General features: G+C 36.9%; 1 protein-coding gene across 1 annotated transcript in view; it reads left to right on the top strand.

The window, feature by feature from the left end:
• The window catches only part of Cfap95 (cilia and flagella associated protein 95), a 101105-nt gene extending 78775 nt beyond the window's left edge, over positions 1 to 22330 (top strand). The window contains exon 6 of the mRNA XM_058584026.1: positions 21889 to 22330. Within this exon, the coding sequence (XP_058440009.1) occupies positions 21889 to 21897 (9 nt within the window). The 3' untranslated portion in view covers positions 21898 to 22330. The remainder of the gene's footprint in view (positions 1 to 21888) is intronic.
• The last annotated feature ends 762 nt before the right edge of the window (positions 22331 to 23092 follow it).

The following is a 23092-nucleotide window of genomic DNA, read 5'->3' as shown; positions in this document are numbered from 1 at the left end:
TAATATTTAGAGTTGGCAGGTCTTGGTGATTAATTAGAAGGGTAGGGGATGAAATAGGAATCCATGGTGACATCATTGGTACCATTAATGATATTAGAGGACACATAAGGAAAATTTAGGGTATGGGAGAAGTTGAGTTCTGTCTGGGATATGAACATATGTTTACTGTAGGTGGGGAGATCTAGCAGGTAGTTGGATGTAAGGGAACTGGGGCCCAGAAGAATGGTCTGGCACTATGGGAGTTTTCTGTAATAGGCATATAACTGGTAATTAAAACTAGCAAGGTCTGAGTGTGCCTATGAAGAGTGAACAGAGTGAGAAGATCATCATGGATGAGACTGTGTAGACAAAGGGGTTGAAGAATGGGAGTTATTAGAGCATTGTTCAAGTGATTCACCATCCATGGGTCCAACTCCTTAAGAAGGAAATTGTGGTCAACTGTGGGTACATGGTGTCACTAGGATACTGGAGGTCCTAAGGAAGGTGACCTTCTGAGATTCAGAGTAGTGAGGAAATGAGAAAACAGGGAGGGCATGAGCTTGTGATAAAAGCAAATTATCAGAATTTAAGATTGTCAGGCTGGGCCATTTCTGAGTTACAAAGAGAATTTAGATCCATAAGGGCCTAAATTCATGGTCATAGGTGTTGTTCAACACCTATGACATATGGTAGGTGCTCAGTAAATATTTGATAAATGAAGCATTGATGAAACAGATTGAATGGGAAGTTAATGAATCAGATAAGGCTAAGGAAACTTCTTAAAAGTTTTAGAAAACTTGGTTAAGTGACTTTGATTTGTGTTTGGTAGTGCATGTTTCATATCTCCCTTTGTAGAAAGCAAATAGTAGATACATTCAGGAAGTGTCTATTGCCTGGAATATGATCATATTCAGAAAACATCTTTTGCTATTTCCTTCTTTAAAGAAAATGAATATATGATGTACACAATAGATTAACTGTCTACATTCTGTTCTTTTCAACAACATTCTACTTTTGAGGATTTTACCAGACTACCACTCAAAAATGTTTGGTATGAAATATGTAGAATTGTCAATGATGTAGTCTAGTTAAATGTTTAGCTTGAATACATTAAACTGTTGGTTCTTTCAGTTTGTAAGCAATACAAAGGAGATAAAAACAGACAAATGACACCACATGGAAATACCCAGATAAATATAGAAGATGGGACAGTCTGTAGAACAGTTGGCCCAGTTGATTTAACAAGCCAGTGAGATTTGAAGGAGAAAAGGGGTGATTCTGCATGATTAGAAGAGGGAGCTTGGATTGGATTATTGTTTGGACCAAGCAATTATGAAAACATTTTGTCACACTTGAAAGAATTAGACTGTGAACTGGGCAAGAGAAAAATGAAAGCTTATTGATGTGGAAAGGTGTGGATCAATTAGTGAATAAAGCAGAATATTGAGAATATTATATGATTTTGGTAAAAATTTCACCCATTTTTTTAAATGTATAAAAATACCTGAAAAGGAGCTGGGCACAGTGGTGCACGCCTGTAATCCCAGAAGCTCGGGAGGCTGAAACAGGAGAATCGTGAGTTCAAAGCCAGCCTCAGCAAAAGCGAAGAGCTAAGTAACTCAGTGAGACCCTGTCTCTAAATAAAATAAAAAATAGGGCTGGGGATATGGCTCAGTGGTTGAGTGCCCCCCGAATTCAGTCTCTAGTACCAAAAAAATACCTTAAAGGGAAGGTACTGTGGCATGAGATTGACCAAATTATGTTATGCATGTGTACAAATAGGGCATAATGAACCCCACTATAATTATAGTGCAGCAATAAAAATTATCTGAACAGATACGCAATAAACTCTTAACAGAGGTAAGGTCTGGTTTGTGGAAATGTGATGATTTTATTATTCTTTACCAGTACCTTCTAACTTTTACAATGTATTTATATGTCAATGTAATATTAAAAGATTACTTTTTGTTTTAAACGTTAAAATGAAAAGAAACTGAAGCTGAAGTTTAGAAAGAACATTTTCATTCTAAACATCACAAGAGAATGAAATAACTTCCTGTATTAGTTTGCTACAGCTGATGTAACAAATATTACGACGTACTTAGTAGAATAAACAACTGAAATTTATTATCTCTCAATGCTGGATTCTGAGAAGCAAGTGGCTGGTTCCTCCAAGAGCTGTGGGTGAGAGTCTGGTCTATGCATTTTTCTCAGCTTCCAGTGGTTTGCTGGCCCCATCCTTACTGCTGCCTCCATTGTCTCCATGTGTCCTTCCAGTGTGTGTATCTGTACCCAACCCCTCCCCCTACTTTCATAAGGACCAGTGCTGATGGGTTAGTAGTGCCTACTTCAGTATGACTTATCTTATAACTCTACAACAATCTCGTTTACAAATATCACCACAGATTCACCTCATCTTATTTGAATTTGAACTCAGATACCCAGAGACTAAATATATGTTTGTCCATAAAAATCCTGGGAAAGAATTTAAGATTTTTAGGCTGGGCCATTTCTGAGTTACAAACTCAGAAATTGAAATTGATAGAAAAGGTTTTTTTTTTTTTTTTTTTTTAAAGTACAATCATTTATTACTTGGAAAAATATTGATTTGGAGAATCAGTATTGGTCTCATAAACAGCTTTTGATTATTATATAATACCATATGAGGATGCAGTATCAAAATATATATTTTCTTTTCCTACTTCTGGCAAACATTGCCAAGATATGTTAAATTTTATTGTTTGTCTGGTCAATGTTTAAATCTGGCTCCCTCTACTGGAGGATATGATATTTTTCCTCTTTTCTTAACTGGAGTCTAAAAAGAGTATACAGAATAGGAATTCACCGCTCAGGGATTTTGATTCTTCATTTGTATATGGGTATTGCTTTTTTGGCAAACTTGTGGCTTATAATGGGGAAAAGCTTGTCCATCTCATTTATAGATCAGCCACTAACTACCCACCACCTTCTACCTCAAACAGAGCTAACATTTAACTCAGTCCCCAAAGTAAGTAAGTACACGAACTTGACTATTCAATCTTATTGGGACATAGTCTGTGGACTAAATTTAGGCTTTCAGAACTGGAAAGCACCTGTAGAGATCCTCCATTTCAACTCCTCTTTGCCAGGTAGAAAGCACAGGTGCAGTAAGAAAGTGATTTCCCTAAGTCATGTGATTATGAGAATTTCAGTGTGGATAAGTCACAAATTATTTACTATGTGCTTCTCTAACACTTTACAGCAATTAATGCATCAATCTAAAGGGATATTTCTTGATTGCCTACTGCATGTCAGACACTCGGATATATAAAAATGTGTGAGATAATCTTTGCTCCTCAAAGAGCAATATTAATTAATTGTATGAATGGTGATTTTAGGTTAGACACAGTTGCCAGGTCTGCAGCTCAAAAAGGCCAGTTGAATGATGTTTTTCACATTAATAAGCACTAATTTTTGACAGATGACTGATAATTTCTTTGCATAGCCCATTAATCTTCTTGATTAAATGTTGGCCCCTATACAGCTGGCTTTGGGGCTTGACTTTTTCTGAACTGCAAACTGGTGACTTTGAATAGAAATGATGGAACCAAATGCATTTTGAGGTTTCAAATATTTTTTTGTTTGTTAATGTGTAAAATGATTTAGACTTCTCAGGTGAAAGTTGATTTGGGGTGAAAATGTCAGAATCTCCAAAAATTCATGTGTTCCCTGGAAAACAGTTCAGTAATCTAGTACTACTTATGAGTGCAGCTGTCTCAACACTAATTCTTTTTTCTTTTTTTTGTACTAGGGATTGAATCTAGGGATACTTTACCACTGAGCTACTTCCACAGCCCTTTTTCCTTTTTATTTTGGGACAGGGTCATGTTGAGGCTGGCGTTGAACTTGTGATCCTCCTTCTTCAACCTCCTGAGTCACTGGGATTACAGGCATGTGCCACTGCATGAAGCAACCTTAAGCCCTTTTTACGATGCTAAGATGCTCATGCAAATCTTTTGTAATCATGTACTACTACTTTTATCTGTCCACTGTGGTAACATAATTCTTCCATACCTATATGTGTATATAGACCCTCACAAGAGTTAACTAATAAGCAGAGAGAATGGAGTCATAAAGCCATTCTAACTTTATTGCTTGGACCATTCTACTAATCACTCATTTTGCTGCCCAAAGAAACAATAAGAAGCATTGTGCACACAGAGGTGGCACATTGTAATGATTGCCAGAGCCTCAATCTTTGGTTCTGCCATTTGCCAGCTGTGCCACCATGAAGAGTTTCTTAATCTCTCTGTGCCTTATATTCCTCATAAGGTTGTTGCAATGATTAATGAATAAATATACATGAGTCTGGAGAACAGAACAGATCCCGGAACATAGTAAGTATGTATATATACTCATGAACATTATTAATACTTGATTTGTATGTGTAAGGATAATGATTATGGTGTTCATGGATTCCAAGAAAGCTTTCAAAAGTTAATTTCAAAATAAGAGCTAACTTGGTAACTACTATACCATACTAGCTCTGGACATAGATGTAAGGGTTCGCTAGGGAGAGTGCCCTTTTCCAGAACCCATCACCAGGGTCATAAATATTAGTTCCAATCTAATGAACTAAATGTCAATCACTTTCTGTTCATGCATCTTCTGCTTAGAAGATATAAAAGTATTAACAAAATGATTTTTAAGTTCATCAAGCAAGGGCACGGGGGGGGGGGGATCCCCTAATGTTGAAAGTTAAAAAAGATGTATTTGAGCACATTACATCTCTCTTCCTCTGGAAACATCTTTAGAAATCACAGGCTTTTCTATTTCAAACTCATTAGTGATTCTTGGGTTTCAGTATCAAAGGAAGGTGCATTTGTAACAAAAGAACTTTATGTTCTTAATATTCACCCTGTAATAGCAGGTACTTTGCTGAGTGCCTCTCTGAAGACTTTATACAATATGAAATCCCTTCCAGAACTGAGAATCATTCTGAGGTTCAGCACTACCTCATTTTCATCAAGGTAGATGTAAATGCGATTATTGCAAATGACTGGAGCTTTTCTAAGCATTTAACTTTTAAAACTCAAATGAGACTTAATCAACTGTTTCCCATTTTATCATCGATGTCTCTTATTCTGCACAGCCTAGAAATCAAGCTGAGTTTGAATTAAAATCCACTTTCCTGGCTGCTTCTGAAAGATAAAAAAGACTAATTGGTTTGCAGCTCCTTCAAAGCCCATACAACAGGTTGAGTTTTAGATATTTAATCATTTGTGGTACTGTAGAGTGTCTATCCAATCACTGATAAACCCAAACCTCTTATGAGCTGTTTTCTCTCAGTGCCTGTGATCTCCAGAGCAGACCCATAAGCAGCTTGTCATTATTAATTGCGGATCTTACATCATGCTACTGTTGCTGCAACCCCATTTAGCATTAAAGAGTGAATGACATCAATGTCATATCACCCCTGCTGTAAGTTAGCAGGACTTCTGCATTACTGCACTAGGATCTCTGCTGACCTGCTGCACAGAGAAACTAGTGAGAATCATTAAACATAAATAACAAACCCACCCTCTGGAAGTGGTCCTAGGGAGGAATAGCAAATGAAAAATAAAACATCTATTCAAGAAAATCTACAAAAAAAAAATGGTAAGAAATGTGACAGTCTATAGTATCTGAACCCAGACCACTCTCTCCTTCCCCTTTCCCAGCTCAATGAGGCAGAAATACTTGACAAATGAGGAATGGAATAGAATTTCCTCAACCTGATGAAAAGCGTCTAACTGGATGTGGTGGTGCACACCTGTAATCCCAGCTACTCGGGAGGCTGAGGCAAGACAATTTCAAGTTAGGGGCTAGACTGGACAATTTTATGAAACCCTGTCTAAAAACTGAAAAAATAGAAATTGGGGTGTAGCTCAGTGGTGGAATGCCCCTGAATTCAAGCCACAGTGTTGTGGGAAACAGACTGGTCAAGAAGCAGCAAGCAACACTTAGGAGAACTTCGAACTTTATCTTACACCAGAGGGCCCAGAGGAAAATGAAACTCCAAATTCTGAGCCCTGATCCATGGTGTCTTACAACATTTATAGGTTAGTGGGCATTATCTTAGATCCATGCTATCATTAGGTTATTTTTCCCCTTTTGATTCCTAATCTACACAGCTGAAGGCATGCTTACAGAAGCAACAACAACAATAACAACAACACAAAGCTCTCTTCACAGGCATCTGTTACATTTCAAGAGGGAGTAGTCATACTCCTAGGACAGTTATTTACAATCCAAAAGGTAGGGACCCATGGTTAATTAGGTTTCCCAGAAAAATGCTGAGAGAAGGGAGGGGAACTTACCGTTTCCTATAATTTCATTTCACAGTCAGGTCTGGTTTTGCCATCACACCAGTACAGAATTTGGAGGGGCCTCATAGCTATCACACTTAATGGTGAGATAGTAGATACTTTCTCCCCAAACACAGAATGGGACAAGAAATCCTCTTTCTCCACTTCTATTCCACATTTTATTGAAGGTTCTAGGTAGGGAAATTAGGCAAGAAAAAAATAAGGCTTCAATTTAAAAAAAAAAAATTTCTAATTGTAGATGTGATTTTTAATTGAAAGTTAATCAACTGATTCCCATTTTATATCATTGATGTCTCTTATTCTGCACAGCCCAGAAATCAAGCTGAGTTTGAATTAAAATCCACTTTCCAAGCTGCTTCTGAAAGATTAAAAAAAAAAAAAAGACTAATTGGTTTGCAGCTCCTTGAAAGCCCATACAACAGGTTGAGTTTTAGATGTTTAGTCATTTGTGGTTTTGTTTATTTTTATGGGCGCTGAGGATTGAACTGAGTGCCTCATGCATGCTAGGCAAGTGCTCCAGTGTTGAGCTACAACCGTAGTCCCATTCAAATTTGAAGAAGTAAAACTCTCTACGTAGAGAAAGCATGCTCTTTGTATATAAAAATTCTAATGAATCCACTAAGAGTTATGAGAACTAATTTTACAAATTCAGTGAGAGATTTCAAGATTATAAAATAGAGGAGGTCTTCCTGGCTCCTCCTGTGGCAAGAAACCAAGAAAGCAGATAGGCAGCTTCTCAGCAAGGTGAGTGAATAAGTAAGCAAGCAAGTAAGTAAGTAAATAAATAAATAAATAAAATGGAGGGGATTTTAAAACTGGACACTCAAATCAGATCAGGGACTCAGAAACTTAGATATAATAAAATAAGGAATAAATCCCCAGTGGCACAGCTGATGCTATGGCTGGTCCCGAAGCACCAGCAAGAGCAGTCCCCCCACGAGCAAAGTAAAGGGAATTACAGGAAACCATATTTTTAGGAGGCCTGAGGCATATCTGGGTAAAGATCAAGGACGTGGCCCCACTAGTCTGAAATGTGATCTGCACAATGTGGGGGAGGGGCGGGCATCATCTCTACAGGCAGCATGTAGGGGGCAAAGGAAGGAACCATTTTGTAACCAGAGCCTGGGGAGCCAATTGGCCAAGGGAGCCAATTCCTGGTAAAACCAAGTTTGGCTTGAAATATAGGCCTAGTAAATATACAATGCATGACATAGAGCATACTTAAATGTCCTGGAGAAAATCAAACCTAGGAAGAGGTTTATGCAGGGGCCAACTTGTCATGGAAACCCACCTGGCCCTATCCCTCTCCTTCCAATTCAGCTGCATGCAGAACCCGCTGGGAGAGACTCCTCTGGCCTGGAATTCAGAAGGATGGTGGTAGGAGAGATTGAGTTTGGAGATGGAACCCCAAACCAGAAAATGTCAGGTCTGCAAGTGTTGTAGGGGACTAAGAATTGGCTCCCCCACCACACAAATGGAACCCAGGGGAGTGAACCCAGTTTTCAGCATGGACTGGCAATGACTGGTCCCTGGAGATGTGCTGACTTAAAATCTCCAAACCAATTGGCATTCAGCAAAGAGACTGGAGGCCACCTAAAACTAAACCCTGACTCCAGGAATTCCACCTACGGGATTGCCTTTCTCACTCTGGATTGCAGTCCAGAGGGTGGAGCATCACATTCCAGAAGACCCCACTGTTAGGTCGGTGGTGGCAACTTGGTGGCGACTTAGAACAAAGCAGCCAAACGGGAAAGGAACATCAATCAGGTGCTGGTGGAAACACTTGTCAATCAGTAGGATCTCCTGACTAATGCCTGTCAATCAGCAGGACCCCCTGGCCAATCCTGGAATTCAGTCAACTCCCCTGACCAACTCCAAAGGGACAAGGGACCCTAAAAACACCTTTTCCTGTCCCAAGCCCTTCCCTTCCTGCTGTCAGCCCCATAAAAGTCCAGTCCGGTTGAGCTTCCACACGGTTTCTCCTCAGACCCTTTTCCTGTCCACTCTGTCGGTCTGATCAAGTTCTGTCCAGAAGTGATATCTCAATAAAGCCTTGTTCGAAGGCCCCTTTTAAATCTGCCTCCTTTGGTCGCTGCCCGCCTCGCCTGATCTGACACCCACCTGCCACTACTGAGAAGAGAAGCTGAGAATGTTTGAACTCCAACAGAAAGAATTCTTTAATTTTCATGAAGATTTAATTCTTTTTCCTTCTTTTCTGTTTTCTTCTTTTCTCTGTATGTATAATTGTGATCTTAATAGTTCATGGACAATTATATGTTACTCATATTTGTTTCATTTCTCACTTCCATCATTTTTTAAGCCAGTTATTTTTTATGGATCAGTTTTTTGAGGACTAGGATGTTTAATTAGTATATTTTTGTTTCATTTATTTTTATTTTCAATTTTTTAAAAAAATTTTTACTTTATATATATACATATTTCTCTTACCTGTTGATTCACTTTATCTCTTTTATTCTGCTAACAGCTAATTTTCATTGATTTCTCTTTCACTTTTTCTTTAATTTTTTACTTCTATCTTCTCTTCTCCATTCATAATCATCACATCTCATATCACTTCTGCTCTTTGTCCATTATTTGAAATTGTAAACTCTTTTGCAAACTTGCTGTTTTATTGTAGGCAATGACTGATTTTATAATTTCTGTTTATTGTGATAATTAACATTGTAGACATCATAGTAGAAACTATTTGGTTTAGTGCTATATATTGTTTGCATTGGTTCTTATTATTTGTCTCCCCAAACAGTAAGGTGCTGGAAACTTTCAGGGACACAATACATCCACAGGGTATAAACTTTACTACCTCAGATCCATACTGTTAGATGGGTAGAAACACAAACAACATGAAAAAGCAAGGGAACAAATCACCCCAAACAAACCAAGGTACTTCAATAACAGAATCCATTGACACCACAGTAGAGGAAATATCAGAGAAGAAATTAGTATGTACATATTTAAACTGATCTGTGAATTAAAGGATTGTATAAGGAGTATAATCAGAGAGAAATATAGGAAGTGAAAGATCACTTCAAAAGAGAGATTCTGAAAAAAACCCAGAAATCCTTGAAATGAAAAAATCAATAAGCCAAATTAAAACTTCCACTGGAAGTATCACTAACAGACTAGATAAAATGGAAGACAGAGTTTCAGGCAATGAAGACAAAATATATAATCTTGATTACAAAGCTGACTGTAGGGAAAAGATGTTAAGAGTCATGAGCAGAACTTCCATGAAATATAGAATAACCTGAGAAGACCAAATTTAAGATTTATTGGGATAGATGAAGGCCTGGAGATATAAATGAAAAGAATGCACAATTTTCTCAATGAAATAATATCAGAAAATTCTACAAACCTAAAGAATGAAATGGAAAATCAAATGTAGGAGGCTTACAGGGCCCCAAATATATAGAATTACAAAAACCCACACTAAGGCACATTATTGTGAAAATGCCTAATATACAGAATAAGGATAGAATTTTAAACACTGCCAGAGAAAAATGACAGGTTGCATTTAGAGGGAAACCAATCCAGATCTCAGCTGATGTCTCATCTCAGACACGTAAAGCTAGGCAGTCTTGGAATAATATATATCAAGCTCTGAAAGAAAATGGATACCAGTCAAGAATACTCTACCCAGCAAAATAAAGCTTCAGAATTGATGAAATAAAAACCTTCCATAATAAATAAAAGAATTCACAACTAGAAACCCTGTACTACAAAACATATTTTAAAATATTTCATAAAGAAGAAATGAAAAATAAAAGTGAAAACCAGCAAAGGGAGGAACGACACTGAAAGAATAGTGAACCAATGGAGAAACAAGTTCAAATTAAAAACCAGAAATATATCAAAATGACACTGAATACAAATAATATCCAAATAATAACATTGAATATAAATGGCCTACACTCATCAATCAAAAGATGTAGACTAGCAGATTGGATTAAAAAACAAGACCCAACAATATGCTGTATCCAAGAGACACACCTCATAGCAAAGACATCCACAGACCAAAGGTAAAAGGATGGGAAATAAACATATCATTCACATGGATCTCATAAACAAGCAGGTGTTTCCATCCTTATATCAGATAAAGTAGACTTCAAGCCAAAGTTAAGCAGAAGGGACAAAGAAGGACATTTCATATTGCTTAAGGGAATTATACATCAATAAGACATAACTATTATAAAAATTTATTCCCCAAACAATGGAGCATCTGCATATATCAAACAAACCCTCTCAGTTTCAAGAAGCAAATAGACCACAACACAATAATACTGGGTGACCTTTACACATACCTCTCACTACCGGATAGATCCTCCAAACAAAAACTAAATTAAAAAAAAGATTGAGCTAAAAAATACAATTAATACTTTAGACTTAATAGACATATATAGAATATTACATCCATTAATGACTGAATACACTTTCTTCTCAGCAGCACACAGATCATTCTCTAAAATACACATATGATGGGCTGTAAATGAACTCTTAACAAATACAAAAATATAGAGATAATACTTCCTATTGTATCTGATCATAATTCAATGAAATTGAAGTCTATTATAAACTGAAAACTAGAAACTACTCTAACACCTAGAGACTAAATAATATCCTACTGAATGATGAATAGATAGCAGAAGAAATATAGGATGGAATAAAATATACTAGAGGTAAATGAGAATAGCAATGCAACATATCAAAATCTCTGGGTCACTAGGAAGGCAGTGCTAAGAGAAAAGTTCATTGCACTGAGCTCATTCATAAAAAGAATAGAAAGTCAGGGGCTGATTGTGGCTCAGTGGTAAGGCACTTGCCTCCCATGTGTGAGGCACTGGGTTCGATCCTCAGCACCACATAAAAATAAATAAAGGTACTATGTGTTCATCTACAACTGAAAAATATTTTTTTTTAAAAAATAGAAAGTCAACAAATAAATAACAACCTAAATTACCTCTTAAAGCCCTAGAAAGAAGAACAAATCAATACCAAAATGGGAAAAAAAAAATAAAATCAGAGCTGAAAACAATAAAATTGAAACAGAAGAAACATTTTAAAAATTGGCAAAGCAAAAAGTTTGTTCTTTGAAAAAATCAATAAAACGAATAACTCCTTAGCAAGCTAATGAAGAGAAAGAGAGAGAAAACTCAAATTACTAAAATTCATGATGAAAAGGATATATCACAATGGATACTACTGAAATACAGACAATACCCAGAACCTATTTTGAAAACAAAATACTCAAGACCTATTTTGAGACAAGAATCACATGATTATCTCAATAGATCCAGAAAAAACATTTGATAAAATACAGCATCCGTTCATGTTCAAAACACTAGAAAAATGAGGTATAGTAGGAACATATCTCAACATTGTAAAAGTTATATATGCTAAACCCAAGGCCAGCATTATTCTAATTGGAGAAAAATTGAAAAGCATTCCCTTTAAAAACTGGAACAAGAGAACAAGACAGGGATGCCCTCTTTCACTACTTCTATTCAACATAGTCCTTGAAACTATAGCCAGAGTAATCAGACAAAAAAGAAAAGAAATTAAAATGATACAAATAGGAAAATAACTCAAACTGTCCCTATTTGCTGACAACATGATTCTATATTTAGAAGAACCAAAAAACTCTACCAAAAACTTCTAAAACTCATAAATGAATTCAGCAAAGTAGCAGGATCTAAAATTAACATCCATCAATCAATTGTGCTCCTATATATCATTTAAAAAATCAACTAAAAGAGAAATTAAGAAAACCATCCCAATCACAATACCCTCAAAGAAAATAAAATATTTGGGAATAAATCTAACAAAAGAGGTGAAAGATCGTACAATGACAACTACAGAACACTAAAGAAAGAAATTTAAGACGACCCTAGAAAATAGAAAGATCTCTCATGTTATTGAATAGGCAGAATTAATTGTCAAATTGGCCATACTACCAAAAGTGCAATACAGATTTAAAGCAATTCCTATTAAGGTTCTGATGATGTTCTTCATAGAAATATAAAGAACAGATGTGAAATTCATTTGGAAAAATAAGAGACCCAGAATAGCCAAAGCAATCCACAGCAAGAAAATTGAAGCAGGAGGCATCACAATACTGGACCTTAAATTATTCTACAGAGCTATAGAAAAAAAAACAAAACCCAGCATGACATAGGCACCAAAGCAGACATGTAGACCAATGGTACAGAATAGAAGACACAGAGACAAACCTACCTAAACACAGTTAATCTCATCCTAGACAAAAGCATCATAAACATACATTGGAGAAAAGATAGCCTCTTCAACAAATGGTGCTGGGAAAACTGGAAATCCATATGTAGCAGAATTAAATTGAACCTCTATCTCTTACCCTGCACAAAACTCAACTCTATGTGGATCTAGGACCTAGATATTAAACGAGAAACCCCATGCCTACTAGAAGAAAAAGTAGGCCCAAATCTCCATCGTATTGGCTTAGAAACCTAATTCCTCAACAAGACTCCTAAAGTGCAAAGAATTAAAGTCAAGAATCAATAAATGGGATAGTATCAATTTAAAAAGATTCTTCACAGCAAAGGAAAGAATCAGAACATGAACAGAGAGCCTACAGAATGGGAGAAAAATCTCTGCCACCTGTACCTCAGATAGAGCATTAATCTCCAGGATATACAAAGAACTCAAAAACCTTAACACCAAAAAATAAAAAAAATAACCCAATCAATAAATGGACAAAGGAACTAAACAGACACTTCACAGAAGAAGAAATAGGAATGGTCAACAAATATATAAAAAATGTTCAACATCATTAGCAATTAGAGAAATGCAAATCAAAATTACATTGAGATTTCATCTCACTCAGTCAGTATGGCAATTATCAAGAATACAAGTAACAATAAATGTTGGCAAGGATGTGGGGGGAAAGGTACACTCTTACATTGCTGGTGGGACTGCAAATTGGTGCAACCACTCTGAAAAGCAGTATGCAAATTTCTCAGAAAACTTGGAATGGAACCACCGTTGGACCCACTTATCCAGCTCCTTTGCATGTACCTGAAGGACTTAAAATCAGCATACTCTAGTGATGTGGCCACATCAATATTCGTGGCAGCTCAATTCACAATAGCTAAGGTATGGAACCAACCTAGGTGCCCTTCAATAGATGAATGGATAAAGAAAATGTGGTACATATATATATATAATAAAATATTACTCAGCCATAAAGAAGAATGAAATTATGGCATTTGCCAGTAAATGGATGGAACTGGAGATTATAATGCTAAGTGAAACAAGCCAATCCCAAGAAACCAAAGGCTGAAAGTTCCCTCCGATATGCAGATGCCACTCACAATAGGTGGGGGAGGGAGGAGTGGAAGTTCATCAGATTGGAGGGGGGGACTGGGAACAGGGGGAAGGAAGGGGAGATGGGAATGGGAAAGACAGTAGAATGAATCTGACATTAATTTCCTATATTTATATATGAATACATGACTGAACATTGCAAGTTCACACCATGTACAACTACAAGAATGGGAAGTTACACTCTATATGTGTATGATATGTCAAAATACGTTGTACTGTCATATATAGCTAAAAAGAACAAATTTAAAAAAAAATCAGCAAGTTTTCAGGATACAAATCAACTGTATATTTTTGTATATATGCAATGAACAATCAAAAACTGAAATTAAAAACAATTATATTCACAGTCATGTCCAAAAGAATAAAATGTTTGGAAACAAACAAGAGGGCAGAATTTACACCTAGAAAAACTACAAAACATGATTCAAAATAATTAAGCCAGTACTAAAATTCATACGGAATTGTAGGGGACTCAAAATAGCACAAGATATACAAATAACCAATAAGCACATGAAAAGATGATTAACATCATTAGTCATTAGGGAAATGCAAATCAGAATCACAAGATGACATGCCTCCCAGGGTGGCCAAGATAAAAAGGTACAGAATAAGTGCTGCTGAAGATGTGGAGAAACTGGAACTCTTATTCAGTACTAGTGGGGATATAATATGGGGTAGTTGCTTTGGAAAATGTCTGGCAGTTCCTGAAGTTATTAAACATAGAATTACTATATGCCCCAGCAATTTCACTCCAGTTTCATACCCAAGAGAAAATAAAAAATATGTTCAAATAAAAACTTACAGATTAACGTTCATAACAGCATTATTTGCAAAAGTCCAGGGGTGGAGGCAACCCAAGTGTCTATCAACAGATGAGTGAATAAACAAAATGTGGTTTGACCATACAGCAGATTACTATTCTGCAAAAAAAAAAAAATGAGGTTGCATACATGCTACAACTCGGACAAAGAAGGCACTCACAATATGTTAAATAACATGATTCCATTTATGTGACAGTTCAAATAAAGAAGTTTTTAACATAAATAGTGGATAAGTGTTTGCTTAAGATGAAAAGGAGTTAGTGGACATGAGGGTGATAACTAATGGGTATGGGGTTTCTTCATGATGTGATAAAAATGTCCTAAAAGTTATTGGGGATGGGGTGGGGTTTATGCATATCTGTGGATATACTAGAAAACCAAGGTGTAGGTTTTACATGAGTGATTTATAGGGTATGTGAATTATATCTCTATAGCACAATTTTAAAAATAAATGGAGAGCTGTCAAAAGAGGGAAGGGAAATATAGGAATAAAACATATACAATAATGTAGTACTCACACTTAGGAATATGTTGGGGGGTTGGGTTTTCAAGTGGCAGTAGGGGAAGGATGTTGGTCATTCATTAATCAGTGTGTTGGTTGAAGTGCTGGAATCACACTGAAAATGATAAACATGCTTGAAGATTTTTCTAATAGTTTAAAATAGTAGAAATTCAGAGAGACTATGAAACTTTCCTCTACTGAATGGCCCTCAGTTTTTCCAGGGTTCCAAAATATTTGCCCATCCAACTTGAAATTCATGCTGAAACTCATGCTGTCTCTTCTAAGTCCAATGGTAATGAAGAGTCAGCTGCTATATTTAGAGAAAGGAGGCATAGAAAATTTATGATTTACCCTGCCTATGTTTCTAAATATTATTTTATTTAACAAATTTATACTGTTCCCCTCTAAAAAGTAAACTCCGTAATTCTTTCATCTCACAAATGTAGCATTCCAAACACTGTTCTAGGAGCTTGGGAGTATTTCTGAAAGCAAAACACAAAATTTTACGTCTACATAGAATTTATATTCTGCTAAGGGGAAACAGATAATAAACTTTAAAAATAAGTAAATATTAGGGTGTGTTTGAAGGTCCTATGGAGAAAATAGACCATAAGCACATTGACTTACTATATTTCTATCTGTGCCAACTCTGGTGCTTAGAAGAGCTCCTATTTCAGGGAGAAAGTGAATATTGATTGAATACACAAGTAAATGAATGAATGAATTATCATAGTTCAAACTGTATGTTTGGTTTCCAAAGTTTTTTGGTTTGTGCTTTGGAACTAGTTTCCTCTTATTTATTAAAAAAAAAAATCACTGCAGCTATGAAAAGATTTTAACATCTGTCCCCCTCCCTGTTCAGCCTAGCTTTGTTTCATATATGCATTGGTACATTATAGTAGTACATAATGACACGATTCATTGTTACATATTTGTGCATGCACACGATATAACCATATAATTTGGCTAGTATCAATCCTCAGCACTTCCTTCTTCCTTCTCCCACCCCCAACATAAATCCTTTCTTCTACTGATCTCCTTTTGATTTTTAGGAGATCCACCCCCACCTTTCTTTTTCTTTTTCCTCGCTAGCTTCCACATATGAGAGAAAACATAGCATCCTTGACCTTCCAAGTTTGATTTATTTCACTTAACTTGATGGTCTCTAGTTCCATCCATGTTTTTTAAGAAGAGGTATAGTGTATTGGAGAAGCACAAAATTCTCTGGATCCAGACCATATATATGGATTAATGTGCCAGCTTTACTACTTCTTTCTGAACACTTTAATTAGTTGTATAATTATTTATACCAATTTCTAATTGTATCATTTTACTTATAACTGAAGCCTTTCTGTTTTGAAGATCTCTCTGATATAGATAATTTTGATATTATATGTTAACTTCATCCCGATAATTCCCTAGGATTCTTATAGTCAGTTGACATTTATTATTTGTTAGTTGTTTGCAATAAACTGTACTGAATCCTAAGAGTATTAAATAATTACTTGCCCATCATAAGTGGATGTTAATGATCCTTCACTGCTATCAATAGGAATTAGATGCCGAGATTCTATGCAAGATTCATCTTTATCAGCTGGGACTGTCTGATTCACATCCAGCATCTTCAGAACCTTATCCAGTGGCTGGCATATATAGGTACACAGCATGTGTTTGACAAATGAACAAAAAGTTATAATCCAGAAACAGCATTCAGGTATACATGCCAAAAGCATACAGTTGCAACTTCTTGGATATTCTATTTAGAGTATCTTTGGGCTGTTTGAGGTTGGTGCCTTATCTGGTCTCCCTTTCAGACCAGCAAATTCTGCACAGAGGACCATGTGCCTGTAGTTTGTCAGCCGCTTAGGAACATGTTCTGCCTTGGACATCAGCCAGTCTGGGGTGAAGTTCAGAGAGCAAATCCCTTCTTCTTTGGAAGTGCTATTGCAACCATGTATAGCCTCAGTCTCTAGTGAGCTGGGTTTTCGTTCCTGTGTTTTGGTTAGATTTTATTATTCCTTCCTTTTGTTGGTCTGTTTTAAAAGTAAAGCAATAGTAGGGTTTGTTAAGATGTCTCATTCAAATAGTAATTTATTACCCATAATAAGGATATTAGGAAGCAGCAAGCTCTTTGGCTGTTTATTTTCCTCCCTCTTGGTGGAAAGAAGTATGGAGATGTCTCAGTTGCTATGGATACCAAGTAATAGATAATAGAATCCTTTTAACAAAATCCAGTTCAGTTAGATTAGTTTCTCTCTTGAATATATCTATTCAACATACTTTTATTCAAACAAAAGTTATATCCTGCATTAGGAAATGATGTTCTAATTTTTTCTCCAAATTTGCCTGGAAGCTTTTGTTTTTCCTAAATCCCTTCCTTCTTACACCAAATGAGGTGACAGGGAAAAATAAAGTGTATCTCTGGGGTTCCTTCTATCCCCACTGGGAAAATGACTTACTTAGTTCCACAGAATTATATGCAAGTATCACAACATAAATGACTCATTTGGGAAGCTTAGGCCTTTTCCACTCCATCTTTAAAAACCATGTTCATTATAAAAAGGCACATATCACCTCTTTAATATTTCATTGGTTCATTGAATTAGATTTCCTTAAATTACAATCTTTTTAAGATATATAATTTTGAACACAGCATTAAGTTAATTGATTGTTGTAGATGGGGAAAAAGTCACAAAGTCTTCAAAAGAAAACTTAGAAAGTGACAACTCAGGTCAAGGGTCTAAGAAAAGTCAATTCCCATGTGTGAACATAGCTGGACTCCTCGCTAAGAATAGAAATTTTGAAAGTTAAAAATTCTAGCTAAATCATCATTCGTCTATTTTTCAGAGGAATCATTTTGGAAGATTTATAACACCATCATTTTTTGAACTCTTGCTTTGGGCTCTCATTTCTAATTCTAACTTGTATCTACAGAGAGGGGTTGAGTTCATTACATAAATTGAAAATTCTGGGCAGCAAACATTTTTCAGGACTGTTTTGCTGTAGGCTGCCATGATGGAGATGAACGGGCTGGCTTATGAGTCATGAGGCCTGGAATGTAGTTCCAACTCTGCCTCTAGTTTTGTGGCTTCAGATGAATCATTTAACCTCTCTGGTCTTAATTTCATCATCTGAAAATTAGAGGTCAGACTACATTATTTTCCAAAGTCCCCTGACATCCTAAAATATCTACATTGCTTTGAAATATATTCACATCTCCAACTGATACTCAGCATCAGGGTTAAAAACTAAGTAGGCTCATTGAGTTCAAAACTAAATGGAAAAGACAAAGTTTTAGAAGTACAAACCTGCCAACAACCTTTTTGCTACCTGGCACTGCATTTAAAATAATTTGAAATTTGTAGTGGAAAATAAGAAAATAAGTGAAAGTTAAAAGTTGTAACTTGTATCTATAGAGATCTGGGTGGATTGTTTTGAAACCTTTATTGCTGGTGAGACTTTGTCTAGATGTAAAGTAAGTATATAAAAGTCATCCTGGCTAATACTAACATCTCTTTCCTTTATACATGCTCCACACTTTGTTAAGTGTTTTGTGTGGTTCAACTCACTGATCCTCACAGCAAACTATATGGTGGATATTGTCCTGTTCATTTTACAGATAAAAATGGACATAATAAAGAATAAGAAGGTTAGGGTTTTTTTTTGTCGCAAGTGCCTCAACTAGCAAGTGGCAGAGCCCAAAATCTCCACTGCCAACTTTGTATTTCCAGGGCATATAAACATTATAATGCAGGCTTTCCAGTTTTCTGTGTGTATGGTTTATACATTCTTTATGTGACTGAACACATACTTATTATCTCCCTTGAATTCCCCAACCCAGCCTTCTCTGCATGCCTGATCACAATGGAAGGCACCATGCCTACCAATTACAAGGCAGAAAATTAGAAATAGACCTGACACAGCCCTCCCTCACTTCACCTGTCACCTGTGCCACTCTTGCTTCATTCTGTCAATTTATTAAATAGTTCTCAAAAGTGAATGTGTCAGTCATAGTCCCAGAGCACACCTGGCATACGCTAAGGGGCTTTAACAAAGGAACCATTTGTCAGTTGTGAGAAAACTTAAGGTGGTCTACAAGAAATGGTGACGCACCAGAGGACTAGCAATAGTAGATGCTGCTGGCATGTCATGGGCTGAATCATGTCCCCCCAAAGGACATATCTTGGAATCTTCCCCAATACCTTTGAATGTGAGCTTATTTGGAAATACATAGTTTTTTTTTATAGAGGTAATAAAATTTAAATGAGATCATTAGAGTAGACCCTAATCCCATAGGAATTTTCCTTATAAAAAGGGGAAATGTGAACACACACACACTCATATACAGGGTCAAGGCCATGTGGACACAAAGGCAGAGATGGGGTGATGCTCCTTCAAGCCAAGGAACTCCAAAGACTGCCAGCACACCCAGACAGGAGGGAGAATGGAACAGATTCTCTCTCACAACCCTCAGAAGGATCACATCCAACTCAAAACCCTCAGAAGGATCACATCCAACTAACACTTTGATCTCAGATTTGCAGTTTTCTCCACAACTGTGAGATAAGATAATTCTGCTGTTTCAGCCACTCAGTTTGTGGTACTTTATCACACAACCTTAGCAAACTAACACAGCATCCTTTGACTTGAAGGTGCTTAGAAATATTTCAAGAAACAGGTGAGAGTTATGGCTACAGATAAGGGACTGCCTCCAGGAAACTGTAGCCACAGGGAAATACAATTCTTCCTGAACTTTTAAAATTTATTTATTTATTTTTAGTTATAGATGAACACCATTCTTTTCTTTTATTTATTTATTTATATGTGGTGCTGAGAATTGAACCCAGTGCATCACACATGGTAGGCAAATGCTGTACCACTGAGCCACAACCCCAGCCCTCTTTTTGAACCTTTGTTTTACTATTTTCTTACTTTGAATAGTAGTGTTTATACAGGAAAGATGCAACAAATTCTCAACTCTTTTCCTTTGTTTACTAGTTTTCAGAATAGTGGCTTGTTTTTCTAACAACCTCCAAAGAGGACTAATTTTCTTCTGTATTATGAACTCTCAGATTTTTAGCATATTTGATGTATTGTAATCTGTTGCAGGCTGTGTTTGTAGCTTTTTGTTGCTATAATGATTACTTGAGATAATCAGCTTAGAAAGAGGAAAGGTTTACTTTGGCTCACAGTTTCAGATCCTTTTTAGTTGACCAACTTTTTGAGGGCTGTGGTATGCAAGAAGTACATCATGGTGGGAGCTTGGGTTGAAGGAGGTTGCTTACCTCATGGTGGCCCAGAAGCAAAGAGAGGAAGGGGCCAGGATCCCAGTATCAAGGGCACACCCCCAATGACCTAACTTCCTTCCAGGCGGCTCCACCTCACAAAGGTTCCATCATCTCCCAATAGTCCTATGGGCTGAGGACCAGGCTTTTAATGTGGACCTCTGGAGGACGCTTACCCAAACTTTAGCACAAAGGTTACATTGTTTTGCCTTGTTTATTTTAGTTTGGGCCCAAAGAGCCTCTGCAGTTTAGCTCTTTTGTCATTTCCTATGCCTCCAGAGGTCTCTGACAACTTTCTCAGTCTCCGATGACAAGATGCCCTGGCTCTGCTTGGTTCTTTTTAGTGGGAAATGGCTGAGACCATATAGTATAGCCATTTCCTGAAACCTTTTTTAAAAAAATTGTTTTTATTTTTTAAATAATGACAGTGGAATGCACCACAATTCTTATTACAGATATAGAACACATTTTTTCATATCTCTGTTTGCATATAAAGTATGTTAACACCAATTCACATCTTCATACATGTACTTAGGATGATGATGTCCATCACATTCCACCATCATTGCTAACTCCCTGCCCCCTCCCTTGCCCTCCCACTTCTCTGCCCTATCTAAAGTTCATCTATTTCTCTCATGCTCCCTCTCCCTACCCCACTTTAAGTCAGTCACGTTATATCAGAGAAAACATTCACCATTTGTTTTTTTTTTTGAATTGGCTAACTTCACTTAGCATTATCTTCTCCAACTGCATCCATTTACCTGCAGCTATTATGAAGACAAACAACAATAAGTGTTGGTGAGGATGTGGGGGAAAAGGCACACTCATACACATTGCTGGTAGGACTGCAAATCGGTGCAGCCAATATGGAAAGCAGTATGGAGATTCCTTGGAAATCTGGGAATGGAACCATCATTTGACCCAACTATCCCTCTCCTCTGTCTATACCCAAAGGACTTAAAAGCAGCATCCTATAGGGACACAGCCACATCAGTGTTTATATCAGCACAATCACAATAGCTAAACTGTGGAGCCAACCTAGATGTCCTTCAGTAGATGAATGGATTTTTAAAAATGTGGCATATATACACAATGGAATATTACTCAGCAATAAAAGAGAATAAAATTATGGCATTTGCATTTCCTGACTTGATGGAGCTTCATTCTTGAATCCTTTGGAAATGGTAATTGCTTCTTTGGGTGGTGTCTGGTGGGAGGACACTGGTAGATGTGGAGTTTATGTGACTTTTCCTTGTGATTTTGAAGGATACACACCTGCTCCTACCACTGAATTGCTGATTTGTTTTGTTTGCCTTTGCTGATACCAATGGGCTAGGTCAGGAAAAATAGAAGTCTGAATATTCCAGGTAGGATATATTTTAATAAGGAGATATTATGAACTTAATTTTGTTCCCCCATTCATATATTGAAGTCCTGATTTACAATGCATTAGTATTTGGAGGTAACCTTTGGGAGGAAATCAGGTTTAGATAAAGTAATAAGGGTAGGACCTTCATGTTGGAATTAGTGCTCTCAATGACACTCCAGAGAGTTTATCTTGTTTTTCCCTCTCAACCTAGATACACTGAGGAAAAATCAGGTAAGGACAGAGAAGACAGCTATCTGCAAGCCAAGAAGACAGTCCTCACCAGGAATTGAATGCACCAGTACCATGGTTTAGTTGGAGGTGTGTTTTGGAAATGCAGTAAGAAAAGGAATGGAAGGAATAGGTGAGTTCATACATTCAAGGGAATATATTCTTTTATAAAATAAAGTGAAAAAATGTACAATTGATTGAACCACAATTTCTATAGAGAAACAAATGGAAAAGGAAATAGTGTTGGAACTGGGAAATGGAGGAGTCTGGAGCTTCAGGGCTGGCTTGTTCTTCCTTTTCTTCCCACTTCTATCTTTGATATTCCAGTGAGTATCAACCAAATGTAGTTCTGGAGAAGCAGCCTGGGAGGAAATGTACTAGAAGAGTCTTCTTCTGAGGGGCTTCCCACAAGATTTCTACAATAGCTGCTATAACCAGAAACCAAAAATCTTTACATGTGACTGTTGAAAAGCTGTGTATAGATTGAATGAGTAAGATATGGACCCTGCTCTGTAAAAGTTCACAGTAAAAGAATGAGACTTAACTGATACTCTACCAGCAGAGTTAAGCTACTGTTACCCAGAAACTAAATGGTCCCTGATGTGGTACTGAGCTTGGTAAATGCTAATGACTGGAAAGAAGCTGCAGCATTGTGGATATGAAGAGAAAGGAGAGAGTCTGAAGGTTAAGCAGAGGACGTGATATACAGGGCTTTTTTAAGCCAAGATAAAAAGTTTGGATTTTGTTCTAACTGCAATGGACCACCACTGGAGTATTTTAAGCAAGAGAGTGGTAGGATTTGACTTATACTTTGAGCAGAACTCTTTGGCTGCCATTTGGAGAATGTGAAAAAAAGAACATCATTCAGATGGGTTTATCAGCTGAGTGAAGGTTTAGGACTCTCTAAGCTAAGGTGTTAACAAGGAAAATGGAGAGAAATGTTTTGATAAAGAATGTCCTTTTGAGGTAGTGTCCATACTTCCTAATGGGTCAGATGTGAGGGTAGGGAAAATGGAGAATTCAAATGAAGGTGACATTCAGTTTCCATCTAGGATGGAATGGTGATGCCATTTACTAAGATGGGGAAGGTTAAGGGAATAACATATTTGGTGGGAAAAATGAAGAGATCTCTCTCTTGCCCAAAATAGGTTTGAGAGACCTATGGCACATCCGAGTGGAAATGTTGT

Source organism: Marmota monax, unplaced genomic scaffold, assembly GCF_021218885.2.
Source record: "Marmota monax isolate L192 unplaced genomic scaffold, Marmota_monax_Labrador192_F-V1.1 WCK01_AAM20220418_F8-fsc00059, whole genome shotgun sequence".
Classification (NCBI taxonomy): domain Eukaryota; kingdom Metazoa; phylum Chordata; class Mammalia; order Rodentia; family Sciuridae; genus Marmota; species Marmota monax.
The sequence above is the reverse complement of the archived record's forward strand: the minus strand, read 5'-3'. Positions and strand labels throughout refer to the sequence as shown.